At 48.6% G+C, this 16,793-nt stretch overlaps 1 protein-coding gene across 2 annotated transcripts in view; it reads left to right on the forward strand.

Moving 5' to 3' along the window:
• The window catches only part of LOC135056985 (zinc finger protein ZFP2-like), a 47,001-nt gene that overhangs the window by 15,257 nt on the left and 14,951 nt on the right, over positions 1-16,793 (forward strand). For both annotated transcript variants that reach the window (XM_063962814.1, XM_063962815.1), the window contains exon 2: positions 2,435-3,347. In XM_063962814.1, the coding sequence (XP_063818884.1) occupies positions 2,453-3,347 (895 nt within the window). In that variant the 5' untranslated portion in view covers positions 2,435-2,452. The remainder of the gene's footprint in view (positions 1-2,434; positions 3,348-16,793) is intronic.

Below are 16,793 nucleotides of genomic sequence, written 5' to 3' on the forward strand. Positions count from 1 at the left end.
GACAGTGTTCGTTAAGAACAAGGGCTTACTTCAGGGTTATTTAGTACAAGTACCCTGTGATATACATCCAGTTTTTACTGTGCATTGTTATATCTACTTTTATACATAGCTGTTCTCTGTATTTACTTAGTATTGCTAGTCCAGTGCAGTTTTACGGTTTGTCATAGTTACTGCATTGTATATGTGACTATATTACTCTTTCGTCCTAGAGGATGCTGGGGTCATCAATAGAACCATGGGGCACTTTAAGCCTTTCAATGGGTGTGAACTGGCTCCACCCTCTATGCCCCGCCTCCAGTTCTCAGTTTAGAAATGTGCCCAGGGAGACTGGTCACGTATCTGGGGAGCTCTCCTGAGCTCTCTGGAAAAAGACTTAGGTTAGGAAAGCTCTGCAGGATATTGAAAAATGGGACGATGTAGAAATCAAATCATCTGATAAGGGTGGTGGTGATGTAATTTGGAGGAAAGATTACTACCTTGAGTAAATAATGAGGCAATTGAATGGTACATCATGCTATCGAAAATTAATTTTCAATCCCACAGCAAACTTCTTGAAGTGTTATTTACAGCTGATCAAAAAGAGTTATGTCGAAGGAATTATTACTAAGAGGGAAAAATAATTTTTATGGGTGGAGAACCCCAAGGTACCAACCTTCTATGTCCTGCTCAAAATACATAAAAATCCTGACAAACAACCCGGAAGACCTATGGTGTCGGGTATGGGAGGCCTTGCTGAAAAGGTAAGTGTGTTTGTGGCTAAACAAGTCAGAAAGTTTGTTACTGAATTACCATCTTATACAAGGGACACCTTGGACATATTGGGCAAAATAGAAAATCTGACAGTAACATCAGACACATGGTTCTGTACATGCGACGTTGAGTCGCTATATACAAGTATTAATCATGAGAGAGGACTTTGAGCTGTTGAACATTTTCTCAGTATGAGGAATATAAGCAAACTTGACGAATTTACAATTAAACTTTTGGAATTCATTCTAACAAAAAATTATTTTGTTTTCAATGAGAGATTTTATCTCCAGACCCAGGGTACAGCGATGGGCAGTACATGTGCGCCTACGTACGCCAATCTGTACCTCGGGTGGTGGGAGCGTGAATTCGTCTTTTCAGATAATAATGACATCTATACGAACCACATAACGGGGTGGTTTTGATATATAGATGACATCCTGATACTGTGGGAAGGAGAGAAGGAGCTCCTAATAGAATTCATCAACATCTTGAATCAAAATGAGTTAAATTTAAAGTTAACTTCAGAAATGAGTCAAACATCTATTATTTTATTTTCTTGGATTTAGCTATTAAATTGAAGAAGATGGTGCAATTACTACTGATTTGTACAGAAAAGCAACTGCCACAAACAGTTCCCGTCTTCCAGCAACAATACGAGGAGTCCCTAAGGGAGAATTTATAAGGATACGTCGTAACTGCTCAAGTAAAGAAAAACATGAAAAGAGGGCAAAAGAACTGAAGGAAAGGCTTAAACTGAGGGGATACAGTAATAAAAGCATCAAAACCAGCTGCAAATACAGATAGAAAATCTCTCATTCTCCCCAAAAAAGCAAGAGCTACAGGAGTACAACAGGAAATTAGATTCATGGGAACATTCTGTAATGAACACAGAGATACAACACATCTTACAGAAACATTGCCATGTGGTAATCATGGATGCAGATATAAAAGTAACCTTGGGAGAAAAGGTGCACACAAGTTGGAGAAAGTCACCAAACATAAAAGATACTTTTAGTACCCGGCCATTTCCTGCGAGATGGAAAACATCATAAAGACAAAAACATCACGAGGTGCTTTCCTTGTGGAGTATACAACACCTGCAAGTATATTCAACGGACAAAGAAGATTAAAGACCGCTATGGAAAACAAAGAAAGATACATGCCTATATCAACTAAATCAGTTGGAGTAGTGTATTGTGGGAAAAAATACATAGGAATGACAAGCAGGCAATTAAGGATACGCATCATGGAGCATATTAGAAACATCAGGAATGTATCCATAGATCTCTGGGGAGAATCACAGGACCCCACAGGAGGATCAGGTAGGTGGGATTTAGGGTCTCGCCAATATACCAAAGTGACTATCACTGGGCTGATACTGAGGTGGGAGTGAAGCAAATAAGAGCAAGTAGGTGACACCGTGCTGCAGTGCAGGGGGCAGATCTGGGAGGAGCGTGTCCAATCTCAAATCTGAATTACTCTGTAAGAATAGAACTGCCCAGTACTTGTTGGGCTTCATGTAAAAGCAGCCAGTATTTACCCTGCATGCAATCACAAGGTTTGTCCAGATTCAAAGTTATATAATGTGCAGAGCAGCTGTGTGTGTCTCATACACTAATATTATACTGTTTCCTCTCAAGTAATAACATCAGGCATTACACTTTTTATTCTCTGATCTATTTAGGTGGAACAGCTGACTGATATGAAGGTAAATGATATATACAGAGAAGAAGAGACGTATGTGACTGATATGAAGGCAGAAGATATAGAGAGAGAAGAAGAGACGTATGTGACTGATATGAAGATAAATGATATATACAGAGAAGAAGAGACGTATGTGACTGATATGAAGGCAGAAGATACAGAAGGAGAAGAAGAGACGTATGTGACTGATATGAAGGCAGAAGATACAGAAGGAGAAGAAGAGACGTATGTGACTGATATGAAGGCAGAAGATATAGAGGGAGAAGAAGAGACGTATGTGACTGATATTAAGGCAGAAGATAAAGAGGGAGAAGAAGAGACGTATGTGACTGATATGAAGGGAGAAGAAGAGACGTATGTGACTGATATGAAGGCAGAAGATATAGAGGGAGAAGAAGAGACGTATGTGACTGATATAAAGGCAGAAGATATAGAGGGAGAAGAAGAGACGTATGTGACTGATATGAAGGCAGAAGATATAGAGGGAGAAGAAGAGATGTATGTGACTGATATGAAGGCAGAAGATATAGAGGGAGAAGAAGAGACGTATGTGACTGATATGAAGGCAGAAGATATAGAGGGAGAAGAAGAGACGCATGTGATTGATATGAAGTTAGAAGATATAGAGGGAGAAGAAGAGACTCATGTGACTGATATAAAGCCAGAAGATATAGAGGGAGAAGAAGAGACGTATGTGATGGATATGAAGGCAGAAGATATAGAGGGAGAAGAAGAGACGTATGTGACTGATATGAAGGCAGAAGATATAGAGGGAGAAGAAGAGATGTATGTGACTGATATTAAGGCAGAAGATACAGAGGGAGAAGAAGAGACGTATGTGAGGGGTGATCAGCAGTGTAAGGAGGAGGAAATCCCTACAGATATCAGCACATGTGAGTAATAAACACTAATTACAGAAGTCACATATTATCCTTACTCAGCCACTACAGCAATCTCTTATCCTACACCCTCCTCTATCAGTACAGACTAATGAGGGAAATGTATCTGCCCAGTGAGGTAACCAGGAGTCATCAGCCCCTATTATACTCCTGCTCACCCCCTCACATCATGTCACTGTGTGTTACCAGCCCAGAGATCTGACCAGTCTCCTCCCCACACTCTCTGGTGTATCTCATACATCAGGAGCCATCAGCCCCTATTATACTCCTGCTCTCCCCCTCACATCATGTCACTGTGTGTTACCAGCCCAGAGATCTGATAAGTCTCCTCCCCACACTCTCTGGTGTATCTCATACATCAGGTGCCATCAGCCCCTATTATACTCCTGCTCTCTCCCTCACATCATGTCACTGTGTTACCAGCCCAGAGATCTGACCAGTCTCCTCCCCACACTCTCTGGTGTATCTCATACCTCAGTACTGGGGCGTCACTATAATGATCAAATAACTGGTCAGTGTGATGTGACCCCATGTGACATTACCCATTATCTTCCTCGAATAGTGTTAGTGGAGTGACTGATTTTCAGCATGCTGTATACTACACATCACAATACACACTTCACATAAACTGTATTTCTCTTACGTCCTAGAGGATACTGGGAACCATTTAGTACCGTGGGGTATAGACGAGTCCACTTGGAGCCATGGGCACTTTATTTGATAGTGTGCGCTGGCTCCTCCCTCTATGCCCCGCCTAATGGACTCGGTTTAGAAAATGTGCACGGAGGAGCCGGTCACGCTTATGGAAGCTCCTGAAGAGTTTTCTGCATTTATTTTATCTGTTATTTTCAGGCAGGACTAGGTGGCACCAGGCTTCCTGCTTCATGGGACTTAGGGGGGATAATGGCCCAATCTCTTGAAGGGTTAATGGTCCCGTTCCCCGCTGATAGGACACTGGCTCCTGAGGGAAAATTTGCAAGTCCCACCACAGCGAGTGTACATTCTCGCAGCACACTGTACACAGGACCCACACTGGCAAACACAGACTTAAAATGGTTCTGACTCCATTTTAATCACTAAATTACCGCAGCCAGTATAAAAAAGCGTGAAGACCGCGCTCCATTGAGGGGACGGGGCTTCACTGTGAGCGGATCCAGCAGCTCACCAGCGCCATTTTCCCTCTGCAGTGGACACAGACGCTGACTAGACAGAGACACGCAGCTACACCGGAGAGACTCCAGATTACCTCAGCGGTACCAGGGGGTCATAGCAGGGGAGAGCGATTATTAGTTTACTAAGTCCACAATCTGGGTACTTAGTCTGCGACCCGGCTAAGCTTGGCATTAGCTATAAGGTCGCTGTGCGCTGGCTCCATCTTATCTCTGTGTCTCCCTGGAAGGATTCTTTGTGCTTTAACCTGTTCGTGTGTGTGTGTGTGTGCTGTCACATTATGTCAGACAAAGAGTGTGTTTCATGTACGGCAGAGTGCTCCTCTACCCCAGGGGGCTCATTACAGTGTACTCAGGATAGTGCACCTCCCCAGACTAGCGGTGCTGAACCAGCATGGCTGGATTCCATTACAGGAATGATTTCCAATATTTTCTGCAAAATTGTCCCGCAATGAGAAAGAGACACAATACTTAAGACAGTCTGTGGATGAGCTTATGAACAGAGACTCAGTCCCCAAACCAGCGTCTCAGACACCTACCATTTGTCTGCAAAAATGTACACTGGCCCATATCCTGCAGTCTGACTTTAATGATGACGAGTCAGACATGGAGGAGGTAGAGGTGGACTCAGAGGGGGGGGGGAGAATGCTGCTCTGTCACAGGGAATATAGGCTCTTCTAGAAGCTATCAGAGACGTTCTGCAAATTCCTGATAAGGTAACAGAGGAGTGTGAGGAATCTTAGTTTAATGTAAAAAATAAATCCTCAGTCACTTTTCCTGCGTCAAGGGAACTGAATACCCTGTTTGAAGAAACGTGGGTTAACCCTGATAGGAAATTTCAAATCCCTAAGAGGTTACTCTCATCCTTTCCTTTTCCTCCTGAGGATAGGAAAAAATGGGAAAATCCACTGATAGTGGATGCATCAGTCTCTAGGCTGTTAAGTAGAAAAAATGTGCCTGTTCCTGGTGCAGCCTCCCTAAAAGACACGGCTGATCGTAGAATTGAGACCACATTCAAATCCTTGTACACAGCTGCTGGGGTGGCCCAGAGACCCACTATAGCATGTGCATGGATCTCAAAAGCCATTGCTAAATGGTCAGGTAACCTAATTGAGGGGTTAAATTCCTCATCTAGGGGGGAGGTTGTTTTACTCTTGCAACATATACAGGACTCTGCGAACTCTATGGTGGAAGCCATAAAAGAAATAGGCTTGCTTAATGCACGCATCACTGCTATGGCAGTGTCAGCACACAGGGGCTTATGGCTATGCCAGTGGACTACTGTTGCAGATTCCAGGAAAGGCGTGGAAGGCCTACCATTTACAGGTGAGGCCTTATTTGGAGATGAACTGGAGAAATGGATCTCCAAAGCTACTGCAGGTAAGTCCACATATCTTCCTTCCGCAGCTCCCCCATTCAGGAAGGCCTACTCCGCTTCCAATTTGCAGTCCTTGCTGACAGCCAAATTTGAGGGAAAAACCAGAGGTTCTTCTACAGCCACCAGAGGTGCTAAAAGTAAACCACGAAAACCAGCAACTGCAGGTTCACAGGAACAGAACTTAAGTTTTGCTTCCTCAAAGCCTTCAGCACGACGGTGGACCTCACAGATTCTTCAAATCAGGCTTACCAGTTTCTCAGGAAGCAAGTATAACCTTACAGGACGCCATTCAAAAACTGGTACAGGCTCAGGTCATTGTTCCAGTTCCGCCTCATCTGCAAAACAAGGGATATTATTCCAACCTGTTTGTAGTACCAAAACCGGATGGTTCGGTAAGTCCATTTTTGAACCTCAAGACATTGAACCCGTACTTACGGGTGTTCAAATTCAAGATGGAGTCTGTGAGAGCGGAGTTCTCAGGTCTGGGGGAGCGGGAATTCCTAGTGTCTCTGGATATCAAGGATGTGTACCTTCATATTCCAATCTGGCCGCCTCATCAGGCTTATCTACGGTTTGCACTGCAGGACTGTCACAACCAGTTCCTGGCCCTGCCATTTGGTCTCTCCACGTCACCAAGGGTGTTGACCAAGGTGATGACAGAGATGATGTTTCTCCTCCGCAAACAGGGAGTGAACATAATTCCGTACCTGGACGATCTTCTGATAAAGGCGACGTCCAGGGAGAGGTTGTTGGACAGCATTTCCCTCTCAACCAGATTACTCCGAGATCACGGGTGGATTCTGAACCTTCCATAATCTCACCTAGAGCCAACATGGAGGCTTCCATTCCTGGGGATGATGCTGGACACAGAGTCGCAGCAGGTGTTCCTTCCATTGCAAAAGGCATTGGTAATCCAGTCGATGGTTCGGGATGTCCTGAAGCTAACTCGGATATCGGTTCATCTATGCATTCGCCTTCTGGGAAAAATGGTAGCCTCTTATGAGGCACTTCAGTATGGAAGGTTTCATGCAGGACCTTTCCAGCTCGATCTGTTTTTACAAGTGGTCCGCATTGCATCTTTACATGCAGGATTTCTCTTCTATGGTGGCTTCAGACTTCTCACCTAATCAAGGGTCGTCGGTTCGGGATTCAGAATTGGATTCTGCTAACCACAGACGCAAGCCTCAGAGGTTAGGGAGCAGTCACCCAGGGGGTGCAGTTTCAGGGAAGATGGTCAAGTCAGGAAGTCGTTGTCATGCCGCCGCGCTTACCCCTCCGGGTGCGCTGGGCTTCCTGGCTGCAGTCCCCGCTGGTGATCCCCGGCTCCTGGTGCTCTGTTGGCGCTGGTCCCGGCGGATGTCCGGGGGACAGGCGCCGCGAGTACGCCTGGCATCCACAAGGGTCAGATGGGCAGGTGACGTCATCGGCGCTCTCCACCAATCGGAGAGAAGTGGGAAGTTTAAATTCAGACGCCGGGCAGAGCTCCGGCGCCTGAGTATCATCAATTATGCCGTCAGAAGCTGTGATCTCCAAAGCTCCCACGTTCCTGTGGTCTCCGTGCCTGCAAGCATTTCCGTGCCTCCAAGCATCTCCGTGCCTCCAAGCATCTCCGTGCCTCCAAGCACTTCCGTGCCTCCAAGCACTTCCGTGCCTCCAAACACTTCCGAGCCTCCAAGCATCTCCGTGCCACCAAGCATCTCTGTGTCTCCAAGCACTTCTGTGTCTCCAAGCACCTCCGTGCCTCCGAGCGCCTCCACACACCTCCGTGTCTCGGCACCTCCGTGTCTCAGCGTCTCTGTGCCTCCAGCACCTCAGTGCCTCCAGCACCTTTGTGCCTCCAGCACCTCTGTGCCTCCATCACCCCATGCCTCCAGCACCTCTGTGCCTCAGCACTCAGCACCGCTGTGCCTCCGGCACCTCCGTGCCTTAATACTTTTACCTCCAGCACCTCAGTGCCTCCAGCACCGCTGTGCCTCCGGCACCTCGGTGCCTCAATACCTCTGTGCCTCCAGCACCTTAGTGCCTCCAGCACCACCGTGTCTCCAAGCATCACAACATCTCTAAGCGTCTTAGCGCCTTCAAAACACCTCAGTACCTTTAGCATTTCGGTGCCTCTAGTACCTCAGTGCCTCCAGCACCCCAACATCGCTCACTGTAAGCTTTTGGTACTCTCCACCAATTTATCAGCACCTTTACAAGTCTTGTCTTTCAGGAGACCTTCAAGCATTCCCCTGTGCCTCCTGCCTACTGTCTTTATCCTGTATGAGGAATACCTACATCCGGCCATCTCTACTGCAACCCAGTAGCGGTTCCTCTTCCTGGTCACCGGAAGAAGCCCCGAGTCCACAACACTTCTCAACCAGGTCAGTGATAGTATACTCAAGCCTCATGGACCCGGGGGAATCGGAACACAGTCGAGCGCCATCCAAAGTTTGGCTTCCCGAGTTCAGTCTCAAGAGGCGACACAGGGTCAGGTGATGCAATATCTCCAGGAACTGTCCGGCCGATTGGATCAAATCCAAGCATCCTTAGCCTCCGCAATTCCGGCTCCAGCTCACGTAACTGCTCCAGTTGCTGTTTCCAGTAATGTCCAACCTCCGGCCGGTAAAAGGTCACGTCTTCAACTTCCTACGCCTTCCCGCTATAATGGGAACCCAAAGAATTGCCGTGGTTTTTTAAATCAGTGCGAGGTGCACTTCGAGCTGCTCTCTCATAACTTCCCTACGGATCGCTCTAAGGTAGCGAATATATAATTTCCCTGCTTGAAGGATCAGCGTTGGATTGGGTGTCTCCGTTGTGGGAACGATCTGATCCCGTGGTTTCCAACTACACCAACTTCATCACGTCCTTTCGAAGAATCTTCGACGAACCCGACAGGATGACCACTGCTTCTTCCGACTTGCTCCGTGTTCGTCAGGGCTCCCGTTCCGTGGGTCAGTACGTGGTTCATTTCCAGACCATTGCCTCTGAATTACGCTGGAATAATGATGCCCTGAGAGCTGCCTTCTGGAACGGTCTCTCCGACCGGCTGAAGGATGAGTTGGTTACAAGGGATCTGCCGGATCCATTAGAAGAGTTGATTTCCCTTTGCGTCAAGATGGATCTTCGGATGCAGGAGCGTGGAAGAGAACGTATCCGTTCAGATCGTTCCAGGTTCCGGAATCCTACCCCTAGACCGGTGGCTATGCCTAGCTTGGACGAGCCCATGCAAATTACCCGATCCCGACTGTCTCCGGAAGAACGACAGCGTCGTCGTGAGGGTAAACTTTGCCTTTACTGTGGAGCCGCAGATCATTTTCTCAAGTTTTGTAAATCCCGTCCGGGAAACGGGCAGGCCTAGCTTGTTCCGGAGGAGTCAAGCTGGGGGTTACGACAAAATCTTCTCCAATTTTGGACTGTTTGCTTCCTGTAACTTTAGTCACCGATTCAGCCTCCAAGTCTTGTGAAGCCCTGTTGGATTCCGGAGCTGCGGGGAACTTCGTTTCTTCCTCCTGTGTCCAAAGCATGGGTTTAAAGTTACGGCCTATCGAGCGGCCTATTTCGTTGATGGCTATCAACGGGACTAGAATTTCCAAGGGTCTCATAATGTGGCGCACGGAGCCAGTTAAGCTGCAGGTCGGGGCTCTACATCAAGAAAGTCTGGAACTCTTGGTGATTCCAGAAATGCACCACGATCTGGTCCTTGGAATGCCTTGGCTAAAAATTCATAATCCCCACATTGACTGGAAGTCTTCACAAATTCTGTCTTGGAGTTCCTTTTGTCACGCTAATTGTCTCACTCCTGTTTGTCCGCTCCGTGTCTCTTCCAAGATGGATGAAGAGCATATTCTGGAGGCGTATCAAGGGTACAAGGATGTGTTTTCGGAACAAGCAGCTGATCTGTTACCACCTCATAGGCCTTGGCACTGCCCTATTGACCTTGTCCAAGGGAAGACGCCACCTCGTGGTCGCACATATCCCCTGTCACTTCCCGAGACTCAAGCTATGTCGGAATATATTAAGTCCAATCTGCTCAAGGGATTTATTCGCCCCTCTTTCTCCCCTGCTGGAGCTGGCTTCTTTTTCGTGAAGAAGGAGGACGGGGGGTTGAGACCATGTATCGACTACCGCGGCTTAAATTATATCACTATCAAGAATAAATACCCCTTGCCACTAATCACAGAGTTATTTGATAGGGTTCGTGGTGCCCGCATTTTCTCCAAACTCGACTTGAGGGGAGCTTATAATCTTATACGCATCCGAGAAGGGGATGAATGGAAGACTGCCATCAATACCCAGGATGGGCATTACGAATACTTGGTGATGCCGTTCGGTCTTAGTAATGCTCCTGCTGTTTTCCAGGGATTCGTCAACGAAATCTTCCGAGACATGTTATATCAGAGTGTTGTGGTATATTTGGACGACATACTGATTTTTTCCAAGAATCTTGTTGAACACAGGACTCAAGTCAAAGAAGTGCTCCACCGTTTACGAGAGAATCATCTCTATGCTAAGCTTTCCAAATGTACCTTTGAAGTAACATCAATTCCATTTCTCTGTTATATCTCGGGACGCATGGATCCGGAAAAGCTCTCTTCCATTCGTGACTGGACTCAGCCTCTCTCTTTGAAAGCAATACAAAGGTTCCAGGGCTTTGCGAATTACTACAGGAAATTCGTTAGAGGTTTCTCCACCATTGTCGCGCCCATTACTGCCCTGACAAGAAAGGGCTCTAATCCGAGTTTGTGGCCTCCCGAAGCCATTGAGGCCTTTTCCCACTTGAAGTTAGCTTTCATGTCCGCTCCAGTTCTCCAACAACCAAATTCTGATGAACCTTTCTTCCTAGAGGTTGACGCATCTTCAGTCGGGGTTGGGGCCGTTCTCTCTCAGTACTCCTCTGATAAGAAATTACATCCGTGTGGCTTCCACTCTCGTAAATTCTCTCCGGCCGAACGAAATTACACTATTGGAGACCAGGAACTTTTGGCAATTAAATCCGCCTTGGAAGAGTGGAGATACCTCCTAGAAGGGGCTAAACGTGTTTACCATTTACACGGATCACAAAAATTTGTTGTACATCAAATCCGCACAATGCTTGAATCCTCGCCAAGCGAGATGGGCACTTTTCTTTACTCTATTTTCTTTTGTTATCAAGTACCGGGCCGGGACTCTCAATAATTAAAGCGGATGCGCTGTCCCGTTCACAAGTTTCCACAGACGAGGATGAATCTTTTGAGCGGAGTTTAATTCTAAATCCAGTTTCTGTCTCCGCTGCTTTAACTACTCCAGCTCCTCCTCCTGGAAGAATGTCCGTACCAGCTAGATTCCGGCCAAGAATATTACAGTGGGCCCATAACTCCAAGTTTTCCGGTCATCCCGGTGCCCAGAAGATGTACAAGTTTCTGCAAAGGTCTTACTGGTGGAACACCATGAGGAAGGATGTACAGGATTACGTTAATTCTTGTCCACAGTGTACATAACATAAATCTCCTCGCTTGCCTCCTGCTGGGTTGCTTCTTTGCCTATTCCTGTGAGACCCTGGACTCACATTTCCATGGACTTCATCACTGACTTGCCCTGTTCCAAGGGTTGCAACACCCTCTGGGTAATCGTCGACCGTTTTTCGAAGATGGCACTTTTCGTTCCTTTGACTGGTCTACCGACAGCTCCGAAACTAGCTCTACTGTTCATCCAAGAACATTTTCGGTTGCATGGGTTGCCACAGGAAATAGTCTCTGATCGTGGGGTACAGTTCACCGCAAGGTTTTGGAAAGCCCTCTGTTCGACTCTACAGATTAAACTTAAGTTTTCATCCGCTTATCATCCCCAAACGAATGGACAAACGGAACGAGTCAATCAAGATCTAGAGACTTTCCTTCGTCTTTATCTCTCCCCTTCACAGGACAAGTGGGTGGAGTTGTTGCCTTGGGCGGAGTTTGCCCATAACCATTCGTTTCATTCTTCCACTGGTGAATCTCCATTCTTCGTCAACTACAGGTTCCATCCACGTGTTCCAAAATTACCAAGCCTTCCGATAGAAGAGGTTCCAACTGTAACATCCACTCTACAGCACTTCGGACAAATTTGGAGTAAGATTCATGCTAATTTTAAGAAGGTTTCAGTCCGGTACAAGTTCTTCGCAGATAAGAAACGGCGAGCCGCTCCTCAATACAAGGTTGGTGACAGGGTATGGCTGTCCACACGTAATTTCCGGTTGAAGGTGCCCACCATGAAGTTTGCTCCAAGATTCATCGGTCCTTACCCTGTGCTACAGGTCCTGAATCCTGTGGTCTGTAAGCTGGGTTTACCTTCTCACCTACGTATACATAATGCCTTTCATGTTTCTCTTCTACGTCCTCTCGTCCTTAATCGTTTTAATTCAAAGGTCTCTAGCCCCACCTCAGTGGAGACTGAAACAGGAACAGACTTCGAGATCAAAACTATTCTAGACTCTCGTTACTGTCACAAGAATTTACAATATTTGGTGGAATGGAAGGGTTATGGACCTGAAGAAAGAAGTTGGATAAAGGCTTCTGAGGTCACTGCTCCCCGACTAATTCAGATCTTTCATTCCAGACACCCAACTAAACCAGGAAAGTGTCCTGAGGCCACTCCTAGAGGAGGGGGTACTGTCATGCCGCCGCGGCCGCCGCACTTACCCCTCCGGGTGCGCTGGGCTTCCTGGCGGCCGTCCCCGCTGGTGGTCACCAGCTCCTGGTGCTCTGTTGGCGCTGGTCCCGGCGGATGTCCGGGGGACAGGCGCTGCGAGTACGCCTGGCATCCACGAGGATCAGATGGGCAGGCAACGTCATCGGCGCTCTCCGCCAATCGGAGAGAAGTGGGAAGTTTAAATTCAGACGCCGGGCAGAGCTCCGGCGCCTGAGTATCATCAATTCTGCCGTCAGAAGCTGTGATCTCCAGAGCTCCCACGTTCCTGCGGTCTCTGTGCCTCCAAGCACTTCCGTGCCTCCAAGCACTTCCGTGCCTCCAAGCATCTCTGTGCCTTCAAGCATCTCCGTGCCTCCAAGCACTTCCGTGCCTCCAAACACTTCCGTGCCTCCAAGCATCTCCGTGCCTCCAAGCACTTCCGTGCCACCAAGCATCTCCATGTCTCCAAGCACTTTCGTGCCTCCAAGCACCTCCGTGCCTCCACGCACCTCCGTGCCTCAGCATCTCCGTGTCTCAGCGTCTCTGTGCCTCCAGCACCTCAGTGCCTCCAGTACCTCTGTGCCTCAGCACTCAGCACCGCTGTGCCTCCGGCACCTCCGTGCCTCAATACCTATGCCTCCAGCACCTCAGTGCCTCCAGCACTCCGGTGCCTCAGCACTCAGCACCGCTGTGCCTCCGGCACTTCGGTGCCTCAATACCTCCGTGCCTCCAGCACCACCGTGTCTCCAAGCATCAAAACATCTCTTAGCGCCTTCAAAACACCTCAGTACCTTTAGCATTTCGGTGCCTCTAGTACCTCCGTGCCTCCAGCACCCCAACATCGCTCACTGTAAGCTTTTGGTACTCTCCACCAATTCATCAGCACCTTTACAAGTCTTGTCTTTCAGGAGACCTTCAAGCATTCCCCCATGCCTCCTGCCTACCGTCTTAATCCTGTATGAGGAAGACCTACATCCGGCCATCTCTACTGCGACCCAGTAGCGGTTCCTCTTCCCGGTCAACGGAAGAAGCCCCGAGTCCACAACACTTCTCAACCACGTCAGTCATAGTCGTCCTTCCATTCAACATTCTGGAACTCAGGGCTATATACAACACTTTTCTGTAAGCTTCATATCTTCTTCAAGATCAGTCCATTCAGGTCCAGTCGGACAACGTGACGGTGGTAACGTACATAACCCGACAAGGCGGAACAAAAAGTACAGCAGCAATGTCAGAGGTGACAAGGATTCTCCTCTGGGCAGAAAAGCATGCTGTGGCGTTGTCAGCGGTCTTCATTCCGGGAGTAGACAACTGAGAAGCAGACTTCCTCAGCAGACACGACCTGCACCTGGGGGAGTGCGGCCTTCACCCACAAGCAGTGGCGGTGGGTGCTCTAGTAACCCCATAGGTGTACCAGTCAGTATATGTGTTTCCTCCACTTCCTCTGATCCCAAGAATTCTCAAAAGAATAAAAAAGGAAAGGGCAATCCTCATTGCTCTGGACTGGCCAAGAAGGGCCTGGTACGCGGACCTTCTGGAGATGCTACTAGAAGATCCGTGGCCTCTACCTCTTTGCGAGGATCTCCTGCAACAGGGCCCATTCGTCTTTCAAGACTTACCATGGCTACTTTTGACGCATGGAAGTTGAATGGCTAATTCTAGCCCGGAACGGGATCCCGGACAAGGTCATCCCGACTATGATCCAAGACAGAAAGGGGGTAATGTCTAAACATTACCACCGTATTTGGAAGAAATAGTTCTCGGTGTGAGAACAGGAAATTTTCTGCGGTGGAATTTCATCTGGGACGTTTACTGCATTTTATTAGTCAGGTGTGGATGTGGGCCTACGTCTAGGCTCCATAAAAGTCCACATTACAGCCTAATCCATTTTCTTTTAGAAACAATTGGCTTCTCTCCCTGAGGTCCAGACGTTCTTGAAAGGTGTTCTGCACATCCAACCTCCCTTTGTGCCTCCCACGGCACCTTGGCATCTCAATTTAGTGCTACAGTTCCCCCAATCAGACTGGTTTGACCCGTTACAGAAGGGTGACGAAAAATATCTTACTTGTTGGCCTTGGCTTCAGCAAGACGTGTCGGAGTTGGGGGCGTTGTATCACAAGAGCCCCTATTTAATTTTCCATGAAGACAGAGCTGAACTCAGAACTCGTCAGCAATTTCTTCCAAAAGTGGTGTCTGCTTTTCACATCAACCAACCTATTGTGGTTACGGTTGTTACCGACACGTCTGCTACTTCAAAGTCTTTGGATGTTGTGAGGGCTTTGAAGGTGTATGTGAAGCGAACGGCTCATCACAGAAAATCGGACTCGCTGTTTGTTCTTTATGATCCCAATAAAATTGGGTGTCCTGCTTCAAAGCAGTCCATTGCACGCTGGATCAGGTTCACTATCCAGCATTCTTATTCCACGGCAGGATTACCGGTTCCAAGATCTGTACAGGCCCACCCTACTAGGTCAGTGGGTTCTTCTTGGGCGGCTGCTCAGGGTGTCTCGGCTTTACAGCTCTGCCGAGCAGCTACTTGGTCAGGTTCGAACACGTTTGCTAAATTCTCCAAGTTCGATACTTTGGACTCTAAGGACCTTAAGTTTGGTCAATCAGTTCTGCAGGAACCTCAGCACTCTTCCATCTGGATTGGGAGCTTTGGTACTTCCCCATGGTAAAATGGTTCCCAGTATCCTCTAGGACGTAAGAGAAAATAGGATTTTAATTACCTACCGATAAATCCTTTTCTCGTAGTCCGTAGAGGATACTGGGCGCGCGCCCAGTGCTTCGTACTTCCTGCGCTGTTACTTGGTTAAGAATTGTTGATTGGTTGAGCCATTGGTGTTCCTGTTTTAAAGTTTGGTTAGCATGGCTTTCCTCTTTTCGTGTGTGCAGGTTCGGAATCTCACCACTGTCCATTTATATCCTTCTCTCAAAGTATGTCCTTTTCCTCTGGCACAGTTTCCTAGACTGAGTCTGGTAGGAGGGGCATAGAGGGAGGTGCCAGCGTACACTTTCAAATTCTTAAAGTGACCATGGCTCCTAGTGGACCCGCCTATACCCATGGTACTAAAGGGTTCCCAGTATCCTCTACGGAGTACGAGAAAAGGATTTACCGGTAGGTAATTAAAATCCTATTTTTCTCACTCACACAGAGCTATAACCACACTCCCGTCATTATACAATGGCTGCCTCCAGTCTCTGTTCTGGGAGGCTCCGTACTAATGCTCTTTATCTGCTCATCTGTCTCTGTATCCTGCTCTAACCTTCTGATGTCTTCCTATTTCTGATGTTGCCTGTCTGTGTCCTGCACATTCCCCTACCCTGTCCTGCTGCCTCCCCGCTGTGCTCTGCGCCATTCCCCTACCCTGTCCTGCTGCCTCCCCGCTCTGTGCCCTGCGCCATTCCCCTACCCAGTCCTGCTGCCTCGCCCGCTCTGTGCCCTGCGCCATTTCCCTGTCCTGCTGCCTCCCTGCTCTGTGTCCTGCACCATTCCCCTACCCTGTCCTGCTGCCTCCCCACTCTGTGCCCTATGCCATTCCCCTACCCTGTCCTGCTTCCTCCCTGCTCTGTGCCCTGCACCATTCCCCTACCCTGTCCTGCTGCCTCGCCGGACTGTGCCCTGCACCATTCCCCTACCGTGTCCTGCTGCCTCCCCACTCTGTGCCCTACGCCATTCCCCTACCCTGTCCTGCTGCCTCCCCTGCTCTGTGCCCTGCACCATTCCCCTACCCTGTCCTGCTGCCTCCCCACACTGTGCCCTACGCCATTCCCCTACCCTGTCCTGCTGCCTCCCCGCTCTGTGCCCTGCACCATTCCCCTGTCCTGCTTTGTGCCCTACACCATTCCCCTACCCTGTCCTGCTGCATTCCCCACTCTGTGCCCTGCACCATTCCCCTACCCTGTCCTGCTGCCTCCCTGCTCTGTGCCCTGCACCATTCCCCTACCCTGTCCTGCTGCCTCCCCCGCTCTGTGCCCTGCACCATTCCCCTACCCTGTCCTACTGCCTCCCCCGCTCTGTGCCCTGCACCATTCACCATACCCTGTCCTTCTGCATCCCCCGCTATGTACTACTGCACCATTCCCCTACCCTGCCTCCCCACTCTGTGCCCTACGCCATTCCCCTACCCTGTCCTGCTGCCTCCCCGCTCTGTGCACTGCACCATTTATCTACCCTGTCCTGCTGCCTTCCCGCTCTGTGCCCTGCACCATTCCCCTACCCTGTCCTGCTGCCTCCCCCACTCTGTGCCCTACACCATTCCCCTA

The sequence above is a fragment of the Pseudophryne corroboree genome, chromosome 3, assembly GCF_028390025.1.
Source record: "Pseudophryne corroboree isolate aPseCor3 chromosome 3, aPseCor3.hap2, whole genome shotgun sequence".
Classification (NCBI taxonomy): domain Eukaryota; kingdom Metazoa; phylum Chordata; class Amphibia; order Anura; family Myobatrachidae; genus Pseudophryne; species Pseudophryne corroboree.